Source organism: Leucopleurus acutus, assembly GCF_964270905.1.
Source record: "Leucopleurus acutus genome assembly, chromosome: 6".
NCBI lineage: Eukaryota > Metazoa > Chordata > Mammalia > Artiodactyla > Delphinidae > Leucopleurus > Leucopleurus acutus.
Window position 1 is genome coordinate 51707368 of NC_139149.1, and position 24154 is coordinate 51731521.

The 24154-nt window shown below is 37.7% G+C and overlaps 1 protein-coding gene across 4 annotated transcripts in view; it reads right to left on the reverse strand.

The window, feature by feature from the left end:
* GRB14 (growth factor receptor bound protein 14) overlaps positions 1-24154 on the reverse strand; it is a 69020-nt gene that overhangs the window by 15163 nt on the left and 29703 nt on the right. For 3 of the 4 annotated variants that reach the window (XM_082840974.1, XM_082840972.1, XM_082840975.1), the window contains exons 3-7: positions 11907-12028; positions 9957-10031; positions 5889-6026; positions 808-918; positions 521-616 (exon numbers count right to left, since the gene is read on the reverse strand). In XM_082840974.1, coding sequence (XP_082697100.1) covers positions 521-616; positions 808-918; positions 5889-6026; positions 9957-10031; positions 11907-12028 — 542 coding nt within the window. The remainder of the gene's footprint in view (positions 1-520; positions 617-807; positions 919-5888; positions 6027-9956; positions 10032-11906; positions 12029-24154) is intronic. The other variant, XM_082840973.1, reaches the window with a different exon arrangement.

Sequence of the window (24154 nt, forward strand, 5' to 3'; positions counted from 1 at the left end):
TTTTACTTAGCACAAAGGTAAATGTTTGAATAATACAGCTATAGTAAAATTTATAAAATAATTTGCATTAAACTAGAAAGCAATTCACACAACACTTAAATAAAACATAAAACAACTGCACTAAACATATCCAGGTGGGCACATTTTAAAATATACTTCACATCGGATTGATGGCAATGTTTTTAAAATGCAGACTAAGTCATGGACAGGAGAAATTTCAATCAGTTATACTTGCTATATATGTAATATTCTTACAAAAAATTAAAAAGAAGAACATTTTTAAAAATGGAATACTCCACACACACAAGATAAATGTATTAGGTTATTGCACTCTACTCTGGAAATGTTTATCTTTCAGATAAAAAATAAAATACACGCATTTGGTGGTAGTTATTTTTCTTCTTCCTCACATACCCACATGCATTCATAGTGAGTCTTCTGAATTTTGAAATACAGGTATTTTCAAACTTTGATGGTCCTCCCAGTGTTTAATAGAAATTCACACCTGCAGTGAGATTACCTTAAACAATCTAATCGCGGTCACCCAGCACGTCCTACTCTGCTCTTCTTCTGCACAGAGCATTTTCAGGTCTCGAGGCCCTCCTGCTTTGTTAGGCTAGAAGGCCACAGCACATTGTTTATCGTTAATGCATATCTTGAAGGTAACACCTGTTGAAATAAAAGCCACTAAAATTCTCCTATATATAAGAGAAAGCTGTCTCTTTTTAAAAGAAATTAAAAGAAACTCAAGCTTACCTAAAAGGCTGAGGCTTGCTTTATTCATCTAGCAAAATATTAAGCCTGTACCTTAAAGCAGAATCCATAGTTAGTCGGTGCTCCATGTTTTTTTTTGCCTGCCAGTGACACATAAATATCACTATTGCCAAATTCGCTGCAAAACTGCAAATGCCGTGGTTCCTTAAAAAAATATATATGTATGTTGAAATGGATACATATTTTTACACTACCTTTTGTATTTCTATTATGTTACATAACTTATACCTTGGCAAAAATTATTCCAAATAATGTCACAGATACAAAAGGAAAGGAAAACTAAGTCACTATATCCTTAAATAACCAGGAGCTGGATATGAGATTATTTAATTTGAGAAGTAGTGACTTGTTTATAATTTAACTTCCAATATACAAAAAAATATATCTTCCTATTTTAAAATTACTTGCTTTAACCACCACTTCAAGGAATCTGAGGGAGAGAAGAGAGCAAAGCATGGCTTTTGAAAATGTTTTCTGATTTGGGTTTTAAATAATGGTAGTTCCACAAAGGGAAGAAGGTTGGTTTGAGCTTCTATAGCAGCTAAAGGAAAAAAAAAAAAAACAGATGATGATTCCTGCTTCATTGAGAAATGATCGTCCCTCATGCTTGTGTACTGCCTCACGTACCACAGCAAGCAATGAAACAGGCGGCATGACCACCTTCCTTTACAAAAGGAAGGAAGCCTGTACAGATAAAGTCAGGGAAATTACCTGGCAATGGAATGTGTCTGATATTCAAGGCAAAGTGGAATCATGAAGGGCTATTTCTTCTCTGGGAAATCCATAAGATTTAGAGCTGGTCATGGGAAATCACTGGGTCATATTATTCTGTGATAGGTTAATAACTTGGAGAAATGCTTAATTCTGGGGTTGAATGTGTAATCAAAACTGACCACAACGCATTGGTTCTTTAAAACCTTGCTACTAGTCGTGTGGTCCCAGACCAGCAGTATCAGCATCACCTGGGAGCTTATTAGAAATGCAAAATCTCAGGGCCCACCCCAGATCTGCTGATTCAAAATCAAAATCTGCATTTTAGCAAGAACCCAGGTTATGCACATGCACTGAAATTTGAGAAGCAGTGCTCTTAAAACAAAAAGATAAAGCAGAACATTCAGCAATTTGAGCAACCCATTCAAATCCAAATCCAAAAAAATTTCAGTCATTGGCCAGTAGGCTGTCTATTCCATCAGTGATGATTAGCAGAGCAAGAGCTTCTGTGTATGCAACTGTTTCTCTGTGTGTCACTGTTCTTTAGGCATTTTGATCTAATGGATGACTAAAGCTCCCAACTCCATGGGAGAATGAGGCAGAAAAGAAAATTGTTAAGAGACCCAGGGCTTCCCTGGTGGCACAGTGGTTGAGATCCCGCCTGCCAATGCAGGGGACACTGGTTCGTGCCCCAGTCTGGGAGGATCCCACGTGCCGCAGAGCGGCTGGGCCTGTGAGCCATGGCCGTTGGGCCTGCGCGTCCGGAGTCAGCCGCAACAGAGAGAGGCCCGCATACCGCAAAAAAAAAAAAAAAGAGAGACCCAGACTAGGGCCCTTGGAACAAGGGAGGAGAAGGGAGAAAAGTACTCTTGTTGGCAAGGCCTTTAAAACTTTATTCCTTGATAGAAACTGATTTGCTAGTAAAAATGTCTGATTTCTATGAAGATGGAATAAAACCATCCCTGCCCACTGATACTGTAGAAGTCAGTGTAGCTGAGTCATTTGGACGTGAGAAAAAGGCAGCTTAAGAAATACTGGAAGGACATAAGAGACATGATGAGTTTCTTCTCTTGACTAATTTTTGTTCCATTACTGCAGACACGTCAAAGCTTATGACAGTACAAGACTAAGGCTGAGCTGGCATGGTTAGCGAAAGGTAAGCATGCAAACGTGTATATAAGGGGGAAGTTGGAGAGCAGGGTACTTAGATGTTTCTCTGTAAGTCATAGCCACACCTCCAAGGCTTGCGTAAGTGTTTATCTAACTCCCATGCAGCCTACATCTTTAGAAAGTAAAATAAATCAAGACCCTTCTCATAGAAAAAGGGCAGGAAATGGTCACTTTGCCAGGTAGAAATGTCATATTAGACATTAGATAACCTATATATTTTTATAGAGGTCATAATCCTTGAGTTTATCTAATATCTTGAATTTCGTTTTTAAGGGGAAACGTATAATCATTTTCATATATATAGACTATGGAACGCATGCTCATTCAGCACAGGCTAGAGAGAACACTATTATGTACGATGCACAGCAAAGTTAGACACCATGTTGAGGAGAGCTGAGGTATGACCTGAGAACAGAGGTTTGATGCCTATAATGTTGCCCAGCCAAGGGGGGACTACTGCAAGGATAAGAGTATCGCTTCAGTAGATGGAATAGGAGCTGTCTTGTTATGTAATAGGTGGGAAAGGAAAGGAGGTGGAGGGTGAAGTAAAAAGACAATGGGCTGTGGATTTTCATGCGAAACCTGTTAAAGAATTAGGAAATCAGGAATTAAGGAGATATTGTCATATCTTCCAGTGAAGAATCACTGGGAAGACAGTCAAAGAAATGTGATTACTGGATTTAGAAGCCACTTTTCTCTGATGCTAAAAGTATAAAGATGATCCAGCACACATTTGTTTAAAACCACCTTCGTATATTACTTCATACATGAGGAAAACTGGGAAAAGAGAAACTTCATTACAAAGGTTAAGAAAAAGTCTAAAACCTTAATTACAAAAATGGGTAATTATTCATCCTAACATTATCTGTAATATAACAATTTGAAAACTAGGTTTAAATCCTCAAGAAAAATTAAATGCTTCTATATGATAGAACACTAGTAGTCAAACTATATATACTTAAAAATAAAAGATTTCTGTAAAGGAATGGATTACTAAGTAAGTAGAGGCCTTTTCCATGAAGTATTCTACCACTTAAACCTAAAACACACATACACACACACTTGCACATGTGTGTGCACACACGTGTGAATAGCAGCAAAGGAAAACTGTATATCAGGGAAGGGAGGAAACTATGTAAGAACAGTTGGGGAAAATATGGGAAGTATCACTCCTTTGCAACTCCATATCTCCATACCACTGCCCAAATATCTAGTCTCTATCATTAGCTGTGTTCTGGGCATTTCCATTTGGATACTTCACCATCAACACAATATATCTAGAACTAAGATCAGTATCTTTCTTCTAAGATTTGATTTCTTCAAATCTCCTATTCCTGTTTATTCTTTTTTTTTTTTTTTGGCGGTACACGGGCCTCTCACTGTTGTGGCCTCTCCCGTTGCGGAGCACAGGCTCCGGACACGCAGGCTCAGCGGCCATGGCTCATGGGCCCAGCCGCTCCGCGGCATGTGGGATCTTCCCAGACCGGGGCACGAACCCGTGTCCCCTGCATTGACAGGAGGACTCTCAACCACTGTGCCACCAGGGAAGCCCTATTCTATCATTTTCTATTTCTTTATTTTCCTTAAGTCTTTCTCTAAGAACATTAAGTGCTTCCTCTTCTTTCATATCAACCAGTCAACAAAATCTGACCATTTGTCATTTAATCTTACATCCATCCCCTTCTCTCTCCACTGCTCATACTAGGTTAGATCCCATTGCCTCCACCCTTGCTTACTGAAATGATCATCTAGTTAGCACTAATTAGCATCTGTGCCTCAACTCAATCAATCTCTCTCCCTTCCTGCCCACTTATCCCTTCCCTCCTGCCTCCCCTGCTCCCTTCCCCTCTCCGTTTCTCTGTCTCTCTAGTTGGTTTTTTAAGCTCCCTGTGGCCATGTTCATCTTACAACATGATCATTTCACTCTCTCACTCAAAATTAAAAGATCTGTCCATGTCCTAACCTGAAGAAACTGTGAATGTGATCTGTTTTGCAAAGGGGCCTTTGCAGATGTAATTAAGCTAAGGATCTAGAGATGACATCTTCCTAGATTATCTGGGTGGGCTCTAAATCCATGACAAGTGTCCTTATCAGAGACACACAGAGAAAGGAGAAGGCTGTGTGAAGACACAGGCAGAGACTGGAGTTAGGCAGCCACAAGCAAAGGGACACCTAGGGCCATGACTAGCCAAGACAGAAAATCCTACTAAAAATTTAAAGGATCAAATATTGAGAATGAGAGATAAATAATGAACATTTTCAGCATAAAAGAAAAATATGAATTTGAAGATTGAATGTGTATGTTAAGAATCAAGCAAGGTATGTATAGCAGAATATATTTGAACATACCTAGAAATATGGCAGGAAAATGACTAAATACCAATGATGATAGTAAAATTTGAAAAAGAGCCAAAGAAAAATGACAGATTACCCATAAAGAAGCAACAGTGTTGTCACTGACAGAACAGATGCATGAACATAGAATTAAACTCTCATGAACACTCTCAAAAGTAGTTTTACTTGAAGGGAATCAATGCACTGCATAAAATGTCACGACATAAAACACAGGCATATGGCATAGCAGGCAACAACTAGACTACATAGAAACAGATTACATCGTGCTAGTGCTAAGGGAATCACATTCATAAGTGATTATGTATGTGTGTATGAACATCTGCACAGGAATGTCTATGTAACTGTATACATAGGTATACATAAGCAAGCACACACATACATCCACCACTGATCATAACATGATAACTTCCTCTAGGAATTCATCATCTAGGTGAGGAGACAAAACTAACACACACAAAGGAATTAATAAGCAGTTACAGACTCAGCTGAGTGTTACTAACTGCATCAACAGAAGTTCAGAGGTGGGCAAGGTCAGTAGTATGACCTGGGTAAAAAGAAAAGATGTGAACTCTGTTGCGCTTCAAAATCCCAGTCTTGATAAGGAGAATGGGGGTAGATTCAGAGTGGGGGAGAAATGGGCAAGGAATGTGGTACTGAAACAAGAGCATCCAGATGGTATCAAAGGATGTATATTGAAACTAGTGGGAAACAAAGCTGAATAATTAGTTTTTAAATGGATTATGGCAAATGTTTGGAATCTAAAAAAAATTACCAACTATTGACATCATGCAATAAGATAATGAATAAAACAAAGTAAAACCCATTTTAACTTACAACTTCCATATAATTCATAGCACATCACGGATATTCCAATTTACCTTTGATGTCCCTTTAGTAGAAAAATATAAACCGGATCTTCTTAAAAGGAAGTAAATCTTTTTCCAGGACTTCTTTCCCTGTTCTTTTGCATGTAAGAAGCCATGGATTTCAGGATATGTGCTTGAACTCAGAAACATCTGGAAGAAAAATCAGACACTCTCATACAGTTTCTGAATCAATGATATTGTAGTTTTATATTTCAAATAGAAACGTGCAAAATCAAACAGCATTGATACCACTTATACACCATTACAGAAATAGCGATATATATAACAGAAAATAAATCAGTCTTGTGAAAACCTGAGGCAAGTTCCAAATGAAAATATGCTCACGAAATATATATTCTAAGTGATCAGTACTTAGTCAAACACCAAAATTACAAGCTATTTGAATGTCCATTTGAAAAGCTGAACTTGGTCTACAGAGTTAAGTCCTGATACTTTTCATCCCTGTCTATGATTTTCCTTGAGATTATAGATTGACCTATCAACTTCAACTTCATTATGGTATATGGAAGACCATGATCTGGACTTCCATTATTCAATTATTAAAGAAATTGAGCCAAGTTCACCTCCTTGATGAAGGTAAAGTAAACAATGTCTTTGTCCTCTATGGTTCTCAGTTGTGGGTGGGTATGGGCAGGTTGTGTTTTCCAAAGAGAACTGCAACAATTATCTTTCATTCCACATGCTCTTCTGCAAATGTGATCCTGCCACTGAACCAAGAGGTGAAGTTTCTCCAGCCCTTTGAATCTGGGCAAGGCTTGTGACTGCTCTGACCAATAGGATATGGCGGGAGGAACAGGCTGCCGTTCTAACTGTAGTCCCTTAACTAGCCTGATGGCTTCCACTCCTTAACTCTTAGAAGCTAACTTTCATATAAGAAACGTGACTACCCTGAGATGGCTATGTGGTAAGAAGCACAACGCAACTGGAAAAGCCTTGGAAAATGACACACCATGTGGAGAGAGAAAGAGAGGGGCCAAGGAGTACCAGACACATGTAGTGAAAAGCTATCTCAGAAGAAGCGGATCCACAATCCCTTTGGGAGTCAATCTGCCTCAGAGACCCATCCAGCTAAACCCTTCCCAAATACCAACCTACAAAACTGTTGACAAAATATGAGTGGGTACTTAAGCCATTAAGATTTCGAATAGTTTGTTACCCAGTGATAATTAACTGAGACAGCAGGCATGTGTTGGTCAGGAAATTGAGAATGAAAAGGAATAGCTCTGAGTGGCTGTGCTCAGCATCCTTAATAAGACAGTGGAAACGCATTAGTGTCTCACTAAAAGAAGGAAATGGAAAGCCCTATGAATAAACGAATGCAAAATGTTAAAACTGAAACTAAGAGAAAATATTAGCTAAAACAGCGTAACATAGTTTTAAAAGGCTATTCGGGGAAATGCTGAGAGTAGATAATGTTTTTTAAGTAAATTAATAAAAAAACTTTTAATTTAATGAGCCACAGATATTAATTAATTGACATGCAAAGCAGGCAAATAGGTTTTTTAGTTTGAGTGCTTTCCAAGTTATTAAACCAAACCAATTAAATTTTAAAAAGGGAGTCATAGAGGTCACACTAGAAAAAGAAGGAACGTTTTAAAAAGTGGAAACATTGCCTCAGTGGAGAGAAGAGGTCAGGGGCACGTGCAGGACTATCTGATTCCAAAGCTATGACTTTTCTTGTTTTTATAATTTAACATTAAAGTAATATAACTAAATTATAGGAGAATTTGGGAAAGGAGGCAGAAGAAAAACTCCAATCCACCGCCCTGTCATAATCCAAAGGCAAAGTATAAACAGGCGTGAGAGCTAGGGGTGCTAGGGCACTGCCGCTGCTGCCATTCACCCTAACATTCTACAGGGTATCTGTGACAGCCTAGTAGCATATAAGTAGCTTTTAGAGAAATCCTGAGGCTAATCATAGTTCTAAAATATTCTGAAGCAAAAACTGAAATATAACCTATTACAAATAAAAAGCCCATAGAAAACAAATTTGTGATACCCAATATATTTACCAGTATATTCAAATACCAACATATTTAAAGTAATATCTATACTGGAACTATTAAAAGTTTTCTTCATTAAAGATCAGAGACTATTGAGTGGGTTCGGGGAGGCCTGGGGTTTAGATCAAACAGCAACCATTATAAAGACATTGCTCACCATTAACCTGTTAACAAGTATAGTATCAAAAATAAAATAACTGAAAATTTTTATTGTAATGAAAATGTCTTAAGAAAATTACAGCCTACAGCCATTGCCAGTTTGTAAGAAATGAGCTCAACAGATGCAAAACTAAGGAAGTTTTAAATTAAATAACTAGTTTTTTTTGCGGTACGCGGGCCTCTCACTGTTGTGGCCTCTTCCGTTGCAGAGCACAGGCTCCGGACGCGCAGGCTCAGCGGCCATGGCTCACGCGCCCAGCCGCTCCGTGGCATGTGGGATCCTCCCAGACCGGGGCATGAACCCGTGTCCCCTGCATCGGTAGGCGGACTCCCAACCACTGCACCACCAGGGAAGCCCATAACTAGTATTCTTAATTCAGCTATTTCATGTTTCAATCAAGTGTTTCCATCATAGATAATATTTCATTTAATTGCTAAATATTTTATCATAAATAGGATTGAGAGCATTTATTATAAAAGTTAACACTAAATATATGTTGGTAAAATGTCTATAATTTACTGGAAATTTTGATTTTTTCGAAGACTAACAATCTTTAAATACATCACAGAGCAAAATTCTGCCAGTTTCCTTTCATGATACACATTTTTTAAACGCTTAAAATCCTTTGACAGTTGTTCAAAACTGGGAAGAATAATATAGTTAGGGGTCTTTATTGATTTACAGAATTCTTTATCTAGATTGTGCTCTTTTCTTTTCTTTCCTCTTCTTCTCTTTTCCAACCTTATCTCCAGCAAAAATTAACCACTCAAGGCATACCATCCAAAATCTGGACATGTATAAATATGGACCTCACTAAATAGACATTTCTCCAAAGAAGACATACAGATGGCACATGAAAAGATGCTCAATCAACATCACTAATTATTAGAGAAATGAAAATCAAAGCTACAATGAGGTATCACCTCACACTGGTTAGAATGGCCATCATCAAAAAGTCTACAAATAATAAATGCTGGAGAGGGTGCGGAGAAAAAGGAACCCTCCTACACTGTTGGTGGGAATGTAAATTGGTGCAGCCACTATAGAGAACAGTATGGAGGTTCCTCAGAAAACTAAAAACAGAGCTACCATATGATCCTGCAATCCCATTCCTGGGCATATATCCGCAGAAAAACATAACTGGAAAAGACACATGCACCCCAGTGTTCATTGAGGCACTATTTACAATAGCCAAGACATGGAAGCAACCTAAATGTCCATTGACAGATGAATGGATAAAGAAGATGTAGTATATTTATACAATGGAATATTATTTAGCCATAAAAAATGAATGAAATAATGCCATTTTCAGCAACATGGATGGACCTAGAGATTATCCTACTAAGTGAAGTAAGCCAGACAGAGAAAGACAAATATCATATGATATCGCTTATATTAGAATCTAAGGAAAAAAATACAAATGAACTTATATACAAAACAGAAATAGACCCACAGACATAGAAAACAAACTTATAGTTACCAAAGGGGAAGGGGGAGGATAAATTAAGAGTTTGGGATTAATATATACATACTACTGTATATAAAATAGATAACCAACAAGGACCTACTGTATAGCTAAGAGAACTATACTCAATATTTTGTAATAACCTATACGGGAGAAGAATCTGAAAAAAAAATAACTCTATATGTGTGTATAACTTTATCACTTTGCAGTACACCTGAAACTAACACAACATTGTAAATCAACTATACTTCAATTTAAAAAAAGAATATTGTCAACTCTCATGAAGTTAAAAAAAAAAGGCATGGAAATGCAAGATAAGTGAGTATATCTACTTATAAAATTAGAAAAATAAATAAATAAGTAAATAAGGACCTTACAGTTTCCCTTCATTATTTAGTACTTACATATTTTAATGAAAATATATATTTTACCTGCAAAATCTGTGTGGGGGATATTTCACCATTGGTTTCAGTTGCAAAAGACACCATATGCTCTGGAAAAAAATACTGACGAAAAGATACATGTTATATTATCCCAAAGCCATGCCAGAAAAGATTGAACTATGACCAACACAGTCATCTAAAGCAAAAGCTCTTTAAATCAGTGTGTTGAAAATTCACCCAAAGCACTTTTAAAAATGCCAGTCCCTGACTCTACCCGCAGGTATCTTAATGACAAGGTAGGAGCAGGGCCCAAAGACTAGCCAAACACCCTCAGATGGTGCTGATACACAGAGATCCATGTACCTCCAGTTACAAGCACTGCCCTCAGGCTGACAGTGTGCTAGCTCCCATACGTCTTCCCTGAGTCCTGCAACCACTCTAGCAGGTACTGAAGGACTTATCAGCTCCATTTTATAAAGTCAAGGCTCATAGAAGTAAAGGATATATATATACCCAAGGTCACAGCCCATAGAGTAGAGGAACAAGGAGTTAAACTAGAGGGCCAGGGAGCTAAAATGACAGTCTTTTCCACCCACTATCTTTCCAAACCTGTTTAATCATAAAATTCACCCAGGAAAGCTGTTTAAAAATAGGAATTCCGAGGCCTCTTTCCTGGAGTGTCTGATTCAGTAGGTCAGGGTAGGACCTGGATCCTGTATTTTTAACAACCACTATCCCCTTCCCCAGGGAGTTTTTATGATCAGGCAAGTTTAGGAAAACATATGCCACTATACTTCCTTTAGGACAGGGTTTTTGAAGCGTAGTTCTATTAATGTTGGTCTAATAATGCTGTGTTGGGGGGACTGTCCTGTGCATTGCAGGACGTTTAGAGCATTCCTGGCCTCCACCCACTAGCAGCACCCCCATCCCCCCAGTATGACAACCAAAAATGTCTCCAGACATTACCACATCACCCCCCATTTGAGAACCACTACTCTAAGTCTACAAAATGAATCTACAGCCTTGTATAAATTTAAAAAAAAAACAACTAAAAATGAGCACTAAACCCTATGTCTTTAACTATGACTTTTAAATTCTTGCTTTTAATAAAGATTCATAATAAGAAAACAGTTTCCTTTCTAATTCTAATTCTATTTAATTTTTATTAGGACTCGTATTTTCTTTGTCAAAGATCATCCCACTATGTTTCTATTAATAAGTTCAAATAAAAGAGAGCATAAGAGGTCTTTCAGGGTTTGAAAATATTCTATTATGGTGTGTATCAGATATTTTTCATAAAGTATCATTTCAATCCAATTATCCAAAACTTAGTGTAAAAATATGCTACAGCTGCAGAGTCAAAAACAATTTAAAATAATGAGCCCAGAGGCTATTCTGACTTCTCTAGATCACTAGTCTTCATTAGAATGTGACATACATTTACTTTCTTTTAAAAAGAACTATAATGAAAGTAGTATTTACTAGTTACTAGATAATGCACTGGTCTTTATCTCATTTCTACTTAGCTCAATTATTGCACTGAAAACAAAATAGTTTGGAACAGCAAGATGCCTGTCAATCTAAACTTCTGGCTAAGTTTCAACACTCCCAACAAACATCAATCTGTTTTTCCTTTAGAATTTTTCTTATTTAGTTTCCTAAATTCTGTGAAAAGAGTTAAACCATAATATTTTGGAACCTGCTTGGAGATATCTAATAATTCCCCAAATCAAATGTAGTTTTTTTTTCTTAAAAAGCAAGAAAAGAAGCAGTAGTTCCCCAAAACCATGTATATGAACTTCTGTGATGATGTTGGCTAATCATTGTTAGAGTAAGAAGAAGTGTGACTATAATTTTAAAGGGCCAGAATTCTTACCTACAGTTTACCAAATAGGGACTTGTATTTTATTCATAGTGATATTTTTCTTCACATAAAATAAAATAAAATTTAACTAAACTCATTCATTTTCTATAACTATTAATAGGGATTTCACTTACCATTGGGTTTTTAAAGAATTCATATTTGGCATAATTTTTTCTAAAGTATAGCTTATTTTCTTCTTCCATTCCCCAGTTAGATAGCACTTCAATCACCAGCTCGTGGTCTTCTATTGTTCTTTCTGTAAAGAATGTTCCAGTGAGCATGTCAACAGATAGATGGATGGATGGATGGATAGAAAGATAGACAGGTAGGTAGACAAATAAACATAGGGACGTATATATCCATACAAATATATAAAATATATTATGTACATATCTTTATTAAACATAGAAAATTTCAACTCAATTCTGGAATAATCAGATTGATAAAATTTTCATTAATTTTGAATTAGTAATGTTGATTTTTATACCAAAGCAGATTGTAACCCAAAAAGAAAAATGACATAAAATATCACAATGCACTTTTTACTAATTCTCAATCTCCTTTTATTGCTATGTAAATTATAAGTTTGATAACAAAACTGCATTAAGAATATGGGAACGATTCTTTTTCTCCGACTCATCATGGTGCCAAAATTAAAATATTTGCCTCAAGGTTGAACAATATCCCATTAAGAGCTGAAAAAATCTGACAGGTTCACTATGCGTTTAAGACACATAATCTGGATAGTTGAGAAAAACTGAAATAAATGCTTTAAAAAGAAAATTTTAATGCAAGGACATACAATTTTTTAAGAAACCTGATTTCTTGTGGCACTTTTTTACTTTCAAAACTAGCGTTCAGGCAAATGTAGTTTGTATTACCAATGAAGATAATTAGGCAGGGTGGGAAGGCACTTAGGAGGAAAGGCACTTAAATGAAAAAAGCAATGGCAACTTTAAAGAGGTGAACATACCATGCAGATTTCCTATTTTAATAAGAAACTGTGATGTTCATAGCAGTACTATTCATAAGAGCCCCAAACTGGAAACTACCCAAATGCCTATCAACGTGAGAATGAATATATAAACTGTGTAAAGGACACAATGGAATATATACTACAGTAAAACACAACTTCATGGATGAATTCCACAAACATAATACTAAATGAAAGAAGTCAGACACAAAGAGTACATACTACATGATTCCACTTATATAAGTTCAACACAGATACAATAAATCTATGGTGTTAGAAATCAAGATAATAAGGATAGTGGGTGAGTGAGCAGGGGCATGAGGGAACCACTGGGGGTGAGAAATATTCTGTTTTTTAATCTGGGTGTTGGATACTCAGGTAGAAACAATATCTGAGAATTCACCAAGTTGTCCACCTTTGTTCACTTATGTTCAGGTATGTCATACTTCAATAAAAGGTTAAAGAAAAGTGACTGTGAAATTATTAATGCAAAATAAGAAACGGAGAGCAGCCAAACAAGAAATATAGAAATCCCCTGCTTTTTTAGGTGCTTCTAGGACCTTTTTGAAAAGTACCTATGTCTCAGAAATTCAACACTCAGGAGTAATCTGTGACCTGCAGCACCCAAACCCTTGAAAGTAATGTCACACTTAAATAGAAGCTTATTCATCTGAAAGGGAGTTTTTGTAAGAGTGCTGAATGAATATATGAATAAGAATGAGTTGGAGCTAAGTGTGTATCAGCACTCCCGGGTTCTGTTCCTAATTCAGATTGCTCTTTTTCAGTCTCATTGACTAGCTCTGGTAGCTCCTTCTCCCACCTAAGATGCAGTCCTTGGCTGGACTCTTTTTTTTTCTCTTCTCTCAACTAATTAACTCTCCCCTACTCAGCCATTATGTCTGTCAAGTTCCCTGAAGTGAAATCTCCAGCTACAGTTGCTTTCACTAGCACTCCAATCCTAACTGCTAGACTTTCCACCACTTCAAACATAATCTGTCTAAAACCAAAGTTCAGTATGGTGGTCCCTCCAAATATTAAACAATTCCAGCAATTCCACTTCTGAGTTCATAACCAAAAGAAGTGAAAGCAGGGACTGGAACAGATACTTGTACATCAATGTCCATTGTAGCATCACTCACAATAGCCAGAAAGTAAAAACATCCTAATGTCCATCAGCAAATGAATGGATAAACAAAATGTAGTAAAGACATTCAGTGGAATATTTAGCCTTAAAAAGGAATGAAATTCTGACACATGTTACAACATGGATGAACCTTAAAGATATTACACTATGTAAAATAAGACAGACACAAAAGAAAAAACATTATATGATTCCATTTACATGAGGTACCTAGAGCAGACAAATTCATAGAGACACAAAGTAGAATGGTGGTTGTCAAGGACCAGGGTGTGGGAAGAATGAGGAGTTATTGTTTAATGGGTTCAGGGTTTCAGTATGAGAAGATAAAAATGTTCTAGAGGTGGATGGGGGTGATGGTTGTACAACAATATAAATATAAATAAATATACATAATGCCAGTGAGCTTTACCCTTAAAATGAATGAAATGGTAAATTTTATGTTACATGCATTCTACCAAAATTTGTAAAAAATGTAAAAAAATGAAACAAAGTATCTTCCTTTTTCTCTCTCAAACTGCTTTTTCCTAAATTTTCCAATGTCCATTACAACTTTCTCTATGTCCACTCCAATATCCTCCAGTTGTTACCCTAGATATCAGACTCTTTGTCTGAGTGTCTCTCACACACCCAACAACCCCCAACCCATTCCCACTATCACCATTCCCATTTAGACCTTCACTTTTTCCTAACTAATCTCCAAACCTCTGTTTTTCTCATTCTTCCAATCCAACCTGGATCCTGATATCACAGGAAACCTCATAAAACATTTGTATCAATGTGACCCCCACTCAAAAACTTGTCCACTTCCTACTTGTTATGAGATAAATCCATACAGTCTGGCAGTTTTAACTTATTCATTCATCTGTCCATTCGACAAATATTTATTGAAGGCCTACCATGTGTCAGACAGTCATTGTGGGGCTTGGAATTTTGTAGTGAACAAGACAGAAGTCATTGCCTCATGGAGCTTCAATTCTAATGGGAAGACAGGGACAATAAATCATGTAAATCTTAAAAGGTGGCAATAAACACTACAGAGAAAAATGGATCAGGGAGGAGGGAAAAAGGAGGGCACAAGGGAAAGGAATCCATTTTGAACATAAGACTACTATGAGCTGACTTACGTTTTCATTGGATCACACTGGATACTGAGTGGATAACTGATTTCAAAAGGCTTAAGGGTAGAAACAGGAAGACCATCTAGCAGAATATTGCAATTAACAAGGGGAGATGATGTGGCCTGGATGAGAGTGGCAGCATGTAAGAAGTAGACAGAATCTGTGTGTATGTATTCTGAAGGCAGAGCCAACAGGATTTGTTGACAAATTGGATGTGGAGTGAAAGAGAGGGGGCAGTGAAGGAAGACACCAAGATTCTTGGCTTAAGCATTTGGAAGGACTACTGCCATTAATGAGCTAAGAAGACTGTAAGAGAAGCAGTTTGCAGGGAGATCCAGCAGTCACCGAGATATCGAGTGGGAAGTTGCATCCCTAACAATCTTTATTATCCTTACTTTTGTTTACTTCTCACACAACCCCAACTGATATTTTCAACCTTATGAAGCATAGGTTCACATTATTAAATACACTATGTGCTACGCACTGTATCTGTATTTATTGCAACCACAGTGGGAGAAAATTGCAAGGTATTAAGCAATATGTCTGCTTATTTGTTTTACCAACCTGTGTTTCACCGTACCCATCACCTATCTCTACCACTAAGGAAGCAGCACATGTTCTGCCCTGAAGATAAACTATACAGAGAGGAAAAAATGACAGAGATGCACTTTCTTTACTTTTGAGCTTCAAATTAGACTTTATCAATCTTTGACAAATATGATCACTTGGGGAGAATAATGGCCAGCCAATCCTCCACTGACTCATACAGGGATGCACCCTCTGTCCTCTGGGAAAGGATCTGGAATTAAGGGGTTAGTGGAGGAAAGGGTGGAGTGGAGCCTGAGAGGAGGCTAGATAGTAACTGGATGGCTTAGGTCACAGTGACCCTATATCCTGCCCCTTCTGGAACTAGGACCCTTTCAGGATGAGCAGTTGTTGCTAATAAAATCCCAGGTAAGTTTAATGGTGGCGTGTGGTTCACACCAAAGAGTAGCCTTAGGAGGCTTCTACCCTCAAGTAGAAGCCCTGCATCTAACATGGCGGAAAAGCAATAGCTAAGTGCAATGCTGAGGAAGATGAGTCCGTAGCATCCAAGTATGAGGAAAGAGCACTGCAGAACCAAGTTCTCCAGAAGAAGTGTGGAAGGGCTAAAATAAGACCATGAATTTAGGGGGCTTTATGATACAGGCAATAAGCTTGAGAGAAATAAGAGTTTCTAGAACACGAAGAGAAGAGTTGGATAGAAGTTAGACAATACCCTTCCTGGGACTTAAATGCCCCACCAGAGTGTTGGAAGAGTGAAACTAGGTCTTAACCTTCAACTGAGTGTATCTTAAACCTGTATGTAACTCATTTATATAACCTGAATTGATTATTTACCCCAACAAGACTATAACGATCCATAAAGCAAACCAGTAACAGAAGATTAAACTGTCTGCCATTAAAAGGTCAAGGAGACTCAGAGTTAGAAATGAATTCAAGTTATAAAAATAAAGGAAGTTACATCTCTGCATATCTCAATCTGAGACCTTTTTCATTACTGTATTTAATTCTTATAGTATCTGAAGTAAGCTGAATATGGCCCCAAAGACATCAGGTCCTAATCTCTGGAATCTAAATGTTACCTTATATGGCAAAGCATTTGCAGATGTCATTAACTGAAAGATATTAAGATGAGGAGATTATCCAGGATTACAAAGGTTGGCCCTAAATCCAAACACAAGTATGCTTTTAGGAGACAGAAGGAGATCTGACAGAGAAATAAGAGGAAAGGGCAATGTGACCACAGAGGCAGAGACTCAAGTGATGTGACCACAAGCGAAGGAATAATGGCAGCCACCAGAAGCTGAAAGAGGAAAGGAACAGCCTCCCCATAAAGCCCCTGGAAGGAGTGTGGCCCTGCCAACACCTTGATTTCAGCCCAGTGAAATTAATTTTGTACTTCTCACCTCCAGAACTGTTAAAAGACGACATTTCTATTGGTTTAAGCTAGCAGTAATTTGTTACAGCAGCCTTAGGAAACTAAGAGGATAACCTAAAGAGCAAATTCTATTTCCATTTTACAGATAGCAAACGTCTCAGGGTTTGAATGCCTGCCACATGTCTGACCCCAAGTCTCTGCTCCTTCCTCTGCACAGCACTGCCTCTGCCTTCACTACAGTTCCCACTGGAAGGGGAACTTCCAGTGAAGTATATCCTACTCATTCTTTCTGTATCAGCTCAAATCTCTTTCACATTCCTCAGTTCTCAAAATTTGATTCCCTCAAATTCTTTTATCTTGAAATGTGTTCGATAACTATTTGCTAATTAATTGAAAACAAACCACCACATTTTGAGTGTAAGGGGAAAGAATTTAACAGGCAATATTTCAAATTATTATCAATCTTAACCTCACATGAAAGTAACATAAATCATTTGAATTTGGATTACATCAAAAAAGAAAATAAAACAAAGAATGGAAAAACCAAGCTGCATTTGCACAGCTATGACAAATGTGTCACAAAAAAACTAGTGTAATATGTGTAGTCACAAAAAAAGCAGCAGTCTAGTTGGGGTTTTGTTGGCTACACACAAATAAAGCCCAGCATACCAATCTACAATGAAAAAATAAGGGATACAATATTTGCAGAAAATTTCATAGAACTATAACACCAAATATTTCAATAATGCAATTACTAGCATCAGGAAAATAGCCTGGTAATCTTAAGCAGAAAAATGTCTTCAAATAAAGCTGGCTAAAACTAGAGTAAGTGGGAAAGCAAAAGACATATTTCCCATTCCTTCAAAGAAGATTTCTGGCACTATTCTATTGAAAATTCAGAAAACATGTAAAAATCAAAATCCAGAGGATCAAATGCAGCTACAGGTTTTCACCTCTTATACTCATCTCGTAATGGAGATACAACTTACTTATTATAGAATCTGGCTTTTGAAAATATTAAATAATTTTTTTACATTTATATATCACCATCCCCATTTAGATGTTCTGTCATAAATACCATCCCCCAACCAAGTCTCATTATGTTAAAGGATTAATGCTACAATAACCCAAAGAGAGACTGGTTCAAGATGGCAGAGTACAAGGATGTGCTCTCACTCCCTCTTGAGAGAGCACCGGAATCACAACTAACTGCTGAACAATCATCAACAGGAAGACACTGGAACTCACCAAAAAAGATACCCCCCATCCAAAGACAAAGGAGAAGCCACAATAAGATGGGAGGAGGGGCGCAATCACAATAAAATAAAAATCCCATAACTGCTGGTGGTGACTCACAAACTGGAGAGCACTTATACCACAGAAGTCCACCCACTGGAGTGAAAGTTCTGAGCCCCATGTCAGGCTTCCCAACCTGGGGATCCGGCAACAGGAGGAGGAATTCCTAGAGAATCAGACTCTGAAGGCTAGCGGGATTTGATTGCAGAACTTCGACAGGACTGGGGGAAACAGAGACTGCACTCTTGGAGGGCACACACAAAGTAGTGTGCACATCGGGACCCAGGGGAAAGAGTAGTGACCCAACAGGAGAGTGAACCAGACCTACCTGCTAGTGTTGGAGGGTCTCCTGTAGAAGTGGGGGTGGCTGTGTCTCACCGTGGGGACAAGGACACTCGCAGCAGAAGTTCTGGGAAGTACTCCTTGGCGTGAGTCCTCCTGGAGTCCGCCATTAGCCCCACCAAAGATCCCAGGTAGGATCCAGTGTTGGGTCGCCTCAGGCCAAACAAACCAAAGGGAGGGAACCCAGCCCCACCCATCAGCAGACAAGCGGATTAAAATTTTAGTGAGCTCTGCCCACCACAGCAACAGCCAGCTCTACCCACCACCATCAGGAAACCGGCACAAGCCCCTTACATATAGCCTCATCCACCAGAGGGCAGACAGCAGAAGGAAGAAGAACTACAATCCTGCAGCCTGTGGAACAAAAACCACATTCACAGAAAGATAGACAAGATGAAAAGGCAGAGGGCTATGTACCAGATGAAGGAACAAGATACAACACCAGAAAAACAACTAAATGAAGTGGAGATAGGCAACTTTCCAGAAAAAGAATTAAGAATAATGATAGTGAAGATGATCCAGGACCTCAGAAAAAGAATGGAGGCAAAGATCAAGAAGATGCAACATATGTTTAACAAAGACCTAGAAGAACTAAAGAACAAACAAACAGAGATGAACAATACAATAACTGAAATGAAAAATACAGTAGAAGGAATCAACGCAGAATAACTGAGGCAGAAGAATGGATAAGTGACCTGGAAGACAGAATGGTGGAATTCACTGCTGCGGAACAGAATAAAGAAAAAAGAATGAAAAGAAATGAAGACAGCCTAAGAGACCTCTGGGGCAACATTAAACACACCAATATTCGTATAACAGGGGTCCCAGAAGGAGAAGAGAGAGAGAAAGGACCAGAGAAAATATTTGAAGAGATTATAGTCGAAAACTTCCCTAACATGGGAAAGGAAATAGCCACCCAAGTCCAGGAAGCGCAGAGAGTCCCATACAGGATAAACCCAAGGAGAAACATGCCAAGACACATAGTAATCAAATTGCCAAAAATTAAAGACAAAGAAAAATTATCAAAAGCAGCAAGGAAAAAATGACAAATAACATACAAGGGAACTCCCATAAGATTACCAGCTGATTTCTCAGCAGAAACTCTGCAACCCAGAAGGGAGTGGCATGACATATTTAAAGTGATGAAAGGGAAGAACCTACAACCAAGATTACTCTACCCAGCAATGATCTCATTCAGACTCGATGGAGAAATCAAAAGCTTTACAGACAAGCAAAAGCTAAGAGAATTCAGCACCACCAAACCAGCTCTACAACAAATGCTACAGGAACTTCTCTATGTGGGAAACACAAGAGAAAAAAAGGACCTACAAAAACAAACCCCAAACAATTAAGAGAATGGTCATAGGAACATACATATTGATAATTACCTTAAACATGAATGAATTAAATGCTCCAACCAAAAGACACAGGCTTGCTGAATGGATACAAAAACAAGACCCATATATATGCTGTCTACAAGAAACCCACTTCAGATCGAGGGACACATACAGACTGAAAGTGAGGGGATGGAAAAAGATATTCTATGCAAATGGAAATCAAAAGAAAGCTGGAGTAGTAATACTCATATCAGATAAAATAGACTTTTAATGTTACAAGAGACAAGGAAGGACACTACATAATGATCAAGGGAGCCATCCAAGAAGAAGATGTAATAATTATAAATATATATGCACCCAACATAGGAGCACCTCAATATATAAGGCAACTGCTAACAGCTATAAAAGAGGAAATCGACAGTAACACAATAATAGTGGAGGATTTTAACACCTCATTTACACCAATGGACAGATCATCCAAACAGAAAATTATTAAGGAAACACAAGTTTTAAATGACACAATAGACCAGATAGATTTAATTGATATTTTTAGGACATTCCATGCAAAAACTGCAGATTACACTTTCTTCTCAACTGTGCATGGAACATTCTCCAGTATAGATCACATCTTGGGTCACAAATCAAGCTCAGTAAATTTAAGAAAACTGAAATCATATCAAGCATCTTTTCTGACCACAACGCTATGAGATTAGAAATCAATTACAGAGAAAAAACGTAAAAAACACAAACACACAGAGGCTAAACAGTACTTTACTAAATAACCAAGAGATCACTGAACAAATCAAAGAGGAAATCAAAAAATACCTAGAGACAAATGACAATGAAAACACGATGATCCAAAACCTATGTGGTGCAACAAAAGCAGTTCTAAGAGGAAAGTTTATGGCAATACAAGCCTACCTCAAGAAACAAGAAAAAATCTCAAACGATCTAACCTTACACCTAAAGGAACTAGAGAAAGAAGAACAAACAAAACCCAAAGGTAGTAGAAGGAAAGAAATCATAAAGATCAGAGAGGAAATAAATGAAATAGAAACAAAGAAAACAATAGCAAAGATCAATAAAACTAAAAGCTGGTTCTTTGAGAAGATAATCAAAATCGATAAACCATTAGGCAGACTCATCAAGAAAAAGAGGGAGAGGACTCAAATCAATAAAATTAGAAATGAAAAAGAAGTTAAAACAGACACAGCAAAAATACAAAGCATTCTAAGAGACTACTACAAGAAAGTCTATGCCAATAAAATGGACAACCTGGAAGAAATAGACAAATTCTTAGAAAGGTATAACCTTCCAAGACTGAACCAGGAATAGAAAATATGAACAGACCAATCACGTTTAATGAAACTGAAACTGTGATTAAAGATCTTCCAACAAACAAAAGTCCAGGACAGATGACTTCACAGGTGAATTCTATGAAACATTTAGAGAAGAACAAACACCCATCCTTCTCAAACTCTTCCAAAATATTGCAGAGGAAGGACATTCCCAAACTCATTCTATAGGCCACCATCACCCTGATACCAAAACCAGACAAAGATACAACAAAAAAATAAAATAACAGACCAATATCACTGATGAATATAGATGCAAAAATCCTCAACAAAATACTAGCAAACAGAATCCAACAACGCATTAAAAGGATCATTGGGCTTCCCTGGTGGCGCAGTGGTTGAGAGTCCGCCTGCCAATGAAGTGGACACAGGTTCGTGCCCTGGTCCGGGAAGATCCCACATGCTGCGGAGCGGCTGGGCCCGTGAGCCATGGCTGCTGAGCCTGCGCGTCCAGAGCCTGTGCTCCGCAATGGGAGAGGCCACAACAGTGAGAGGCCCGTGTACCGAAAAAAAAAAAAAAAAGTCATCCACCATGATCAAGTGGGATTTATCCCAGGGACACAAGGATTCTTCAGTATATGCAAATCAATCAATGTGATACACCATATTAACAAACTGAAGAATAAAAACCGTATGATCGTCTCAATAGATGCAGAAAAAGCTTTTGACAAAATTCAACACCCATTTATGATAAAAACTCTCCAGAAAGTGGGCATAGAGGGAGCCTACCTCAACATAATAAAGGCCATATATGACAAATCCACAGCAAACAGCATTCTCAATGGTGAAAAACTGAAAGCATTTCCTCTAAGATCAGGAACGAGACAAGGATGTCCACTCTCACCACTATTATTCAACATAGTTTTGGAAGTCCTAGCCATGGCAATCAGAGAATAAAAAGAAATAAAAGGAATACAAATGGAAAAGAAGAAGTAAAACTGTCACTGTTTGCAGATGACATGATACTATACATAGAGAATCCTAAAGATGCCACCAGAAAACTTACTAGAACTAATCAATGAATTTGGTAAAGTTGCAGGCTACAAAATTAATGCACAGAAATCTCTTTCATTCCTACACACTAGTGATGAAAAACCTGAAAGAGAAATTAAGGAAACACGCCCATTTACCACTGCAACAAAAAGAAAAAAATACCTAGGAATAAACCTACCTAAGGAGACAAAAGACATGTATGCAGAAAACTATAAGACACTGTTGAAAGAGGTTAAAGATGATACAATAGATGGAGAGATATACCATGTTCTTGGATTGAAAGAATCAATATTGTGAAAATGACTATACTACCCAAAGCAATCTACAGATTCAATGCAATCCCTATCAAATTACCAATGGCATTTTTTACAGAACTAGAACAAAAAATTTTTAAATTTGTATGGAGACACAAAAGACCCCAAATAGCCAAAGCAGTCTTGAGGAAAAAAAATGGAGCTGGAGGAATCAGACTCCCTGACTTCAGACTATACTACAAAGCTACAGTAATCAAGACACTATGGTACTGGCACAAAAACAGAAATATAGATCAAAGGAACAGGATAGAAAGGCCAGAGATAAACCCACGCACCTATGGTCAACTAATCTATGACAAAGGAGGCAAGGATATACAATGGACAAAAGACAGTCTCTTCAATAAGTGGTGCTGGGAAAACTGGACAGCTACATGTAAAAGAATGAAATTAGAACACTCCCTAACACCATACACAAAAATAAACTCAAAATGGATTAGAGACCTAAATGTAAGACCAGACACTATAAACCTCTGAGAGGAAAACATAGGAAGAACACTCTTTGACATAAATCACAGCAAGATCTGTTTTGATCCACCTCCTAGAGTAACGGAAATAAAAACAAAAATAAACAAATGGGACCTAATGAAACTTCAAAGCTTTTGCAAAGCAAAGGAAACTACAAACAAGATGAAAAGACAACTCTCAGAATGGGAGAAAATATTTGCAAGTGAATCGACTGACAAAGGATTAATCTCCAAAATACATAAACAGCTCATGCAGCTCAATATCAAAAAAACAAACAACCCAATCCAAAAATAGGCAGAAGACCTAAATAGACATTTCTCCAAAAAAGACATACAGGTGGCCAAGAAGCACATGAAAAGCTGCACAACATCACTAGTTATTAGAGAAATGCAAATCAAAACTGCAATGAGGTATCAGCTCACACCAGTTAGAGTGGGCATCATCAGAAAATCTACAAACAAAAAATGCTGGAGAGGGTGGGGAGAAAAGGGAACCCTCTTGCACTGTTGATGGGAATGTAAATTGATACAGCCACTACAGAGAACAGTATGGAGGTTCCTTAAAAAACTAAAAACAGAATTACCATATGACCCAACAATCCCACTAATGGGCATATACCCAGAGAAAACCATAATTCAAAAAGACACATGCACCCCAATGTTCACTGCAGCACTATTTACAACAGCCAGGTTGTGGAAGCAACCTAAATGCCTATCGACAGATGAATGGATAAAGGAGATGTGGTACATATATACAATGGAATATTACTCAGCCATAAAAAGGAACAAAATTGGGTGATTTGTAGAGACGTGGATGAATCTAGAGACTGTCATACAGAGTGAAGTAAGTCAGAAAGAGAAAAACAAATATCGTATATTAACGCATATATGTGGAACCTAGAAAAATGGTACAGATGAATTGGTTTGCAGGGCAGAAATTGAGACACAGATGTAGAAAACAAATATATGGACACCAAGGTGGGGAAAGTGGCAGGGGGTGGTGGTGGTTTGATGAATTGGGAGATTGGGATTGACATGTATACTCTAATATGTATAAAATGGATAACTAATAAGAACCTGCTGTATAAAAAGATAAATAAAATAAAATTTAAAAATAAATAAATAACC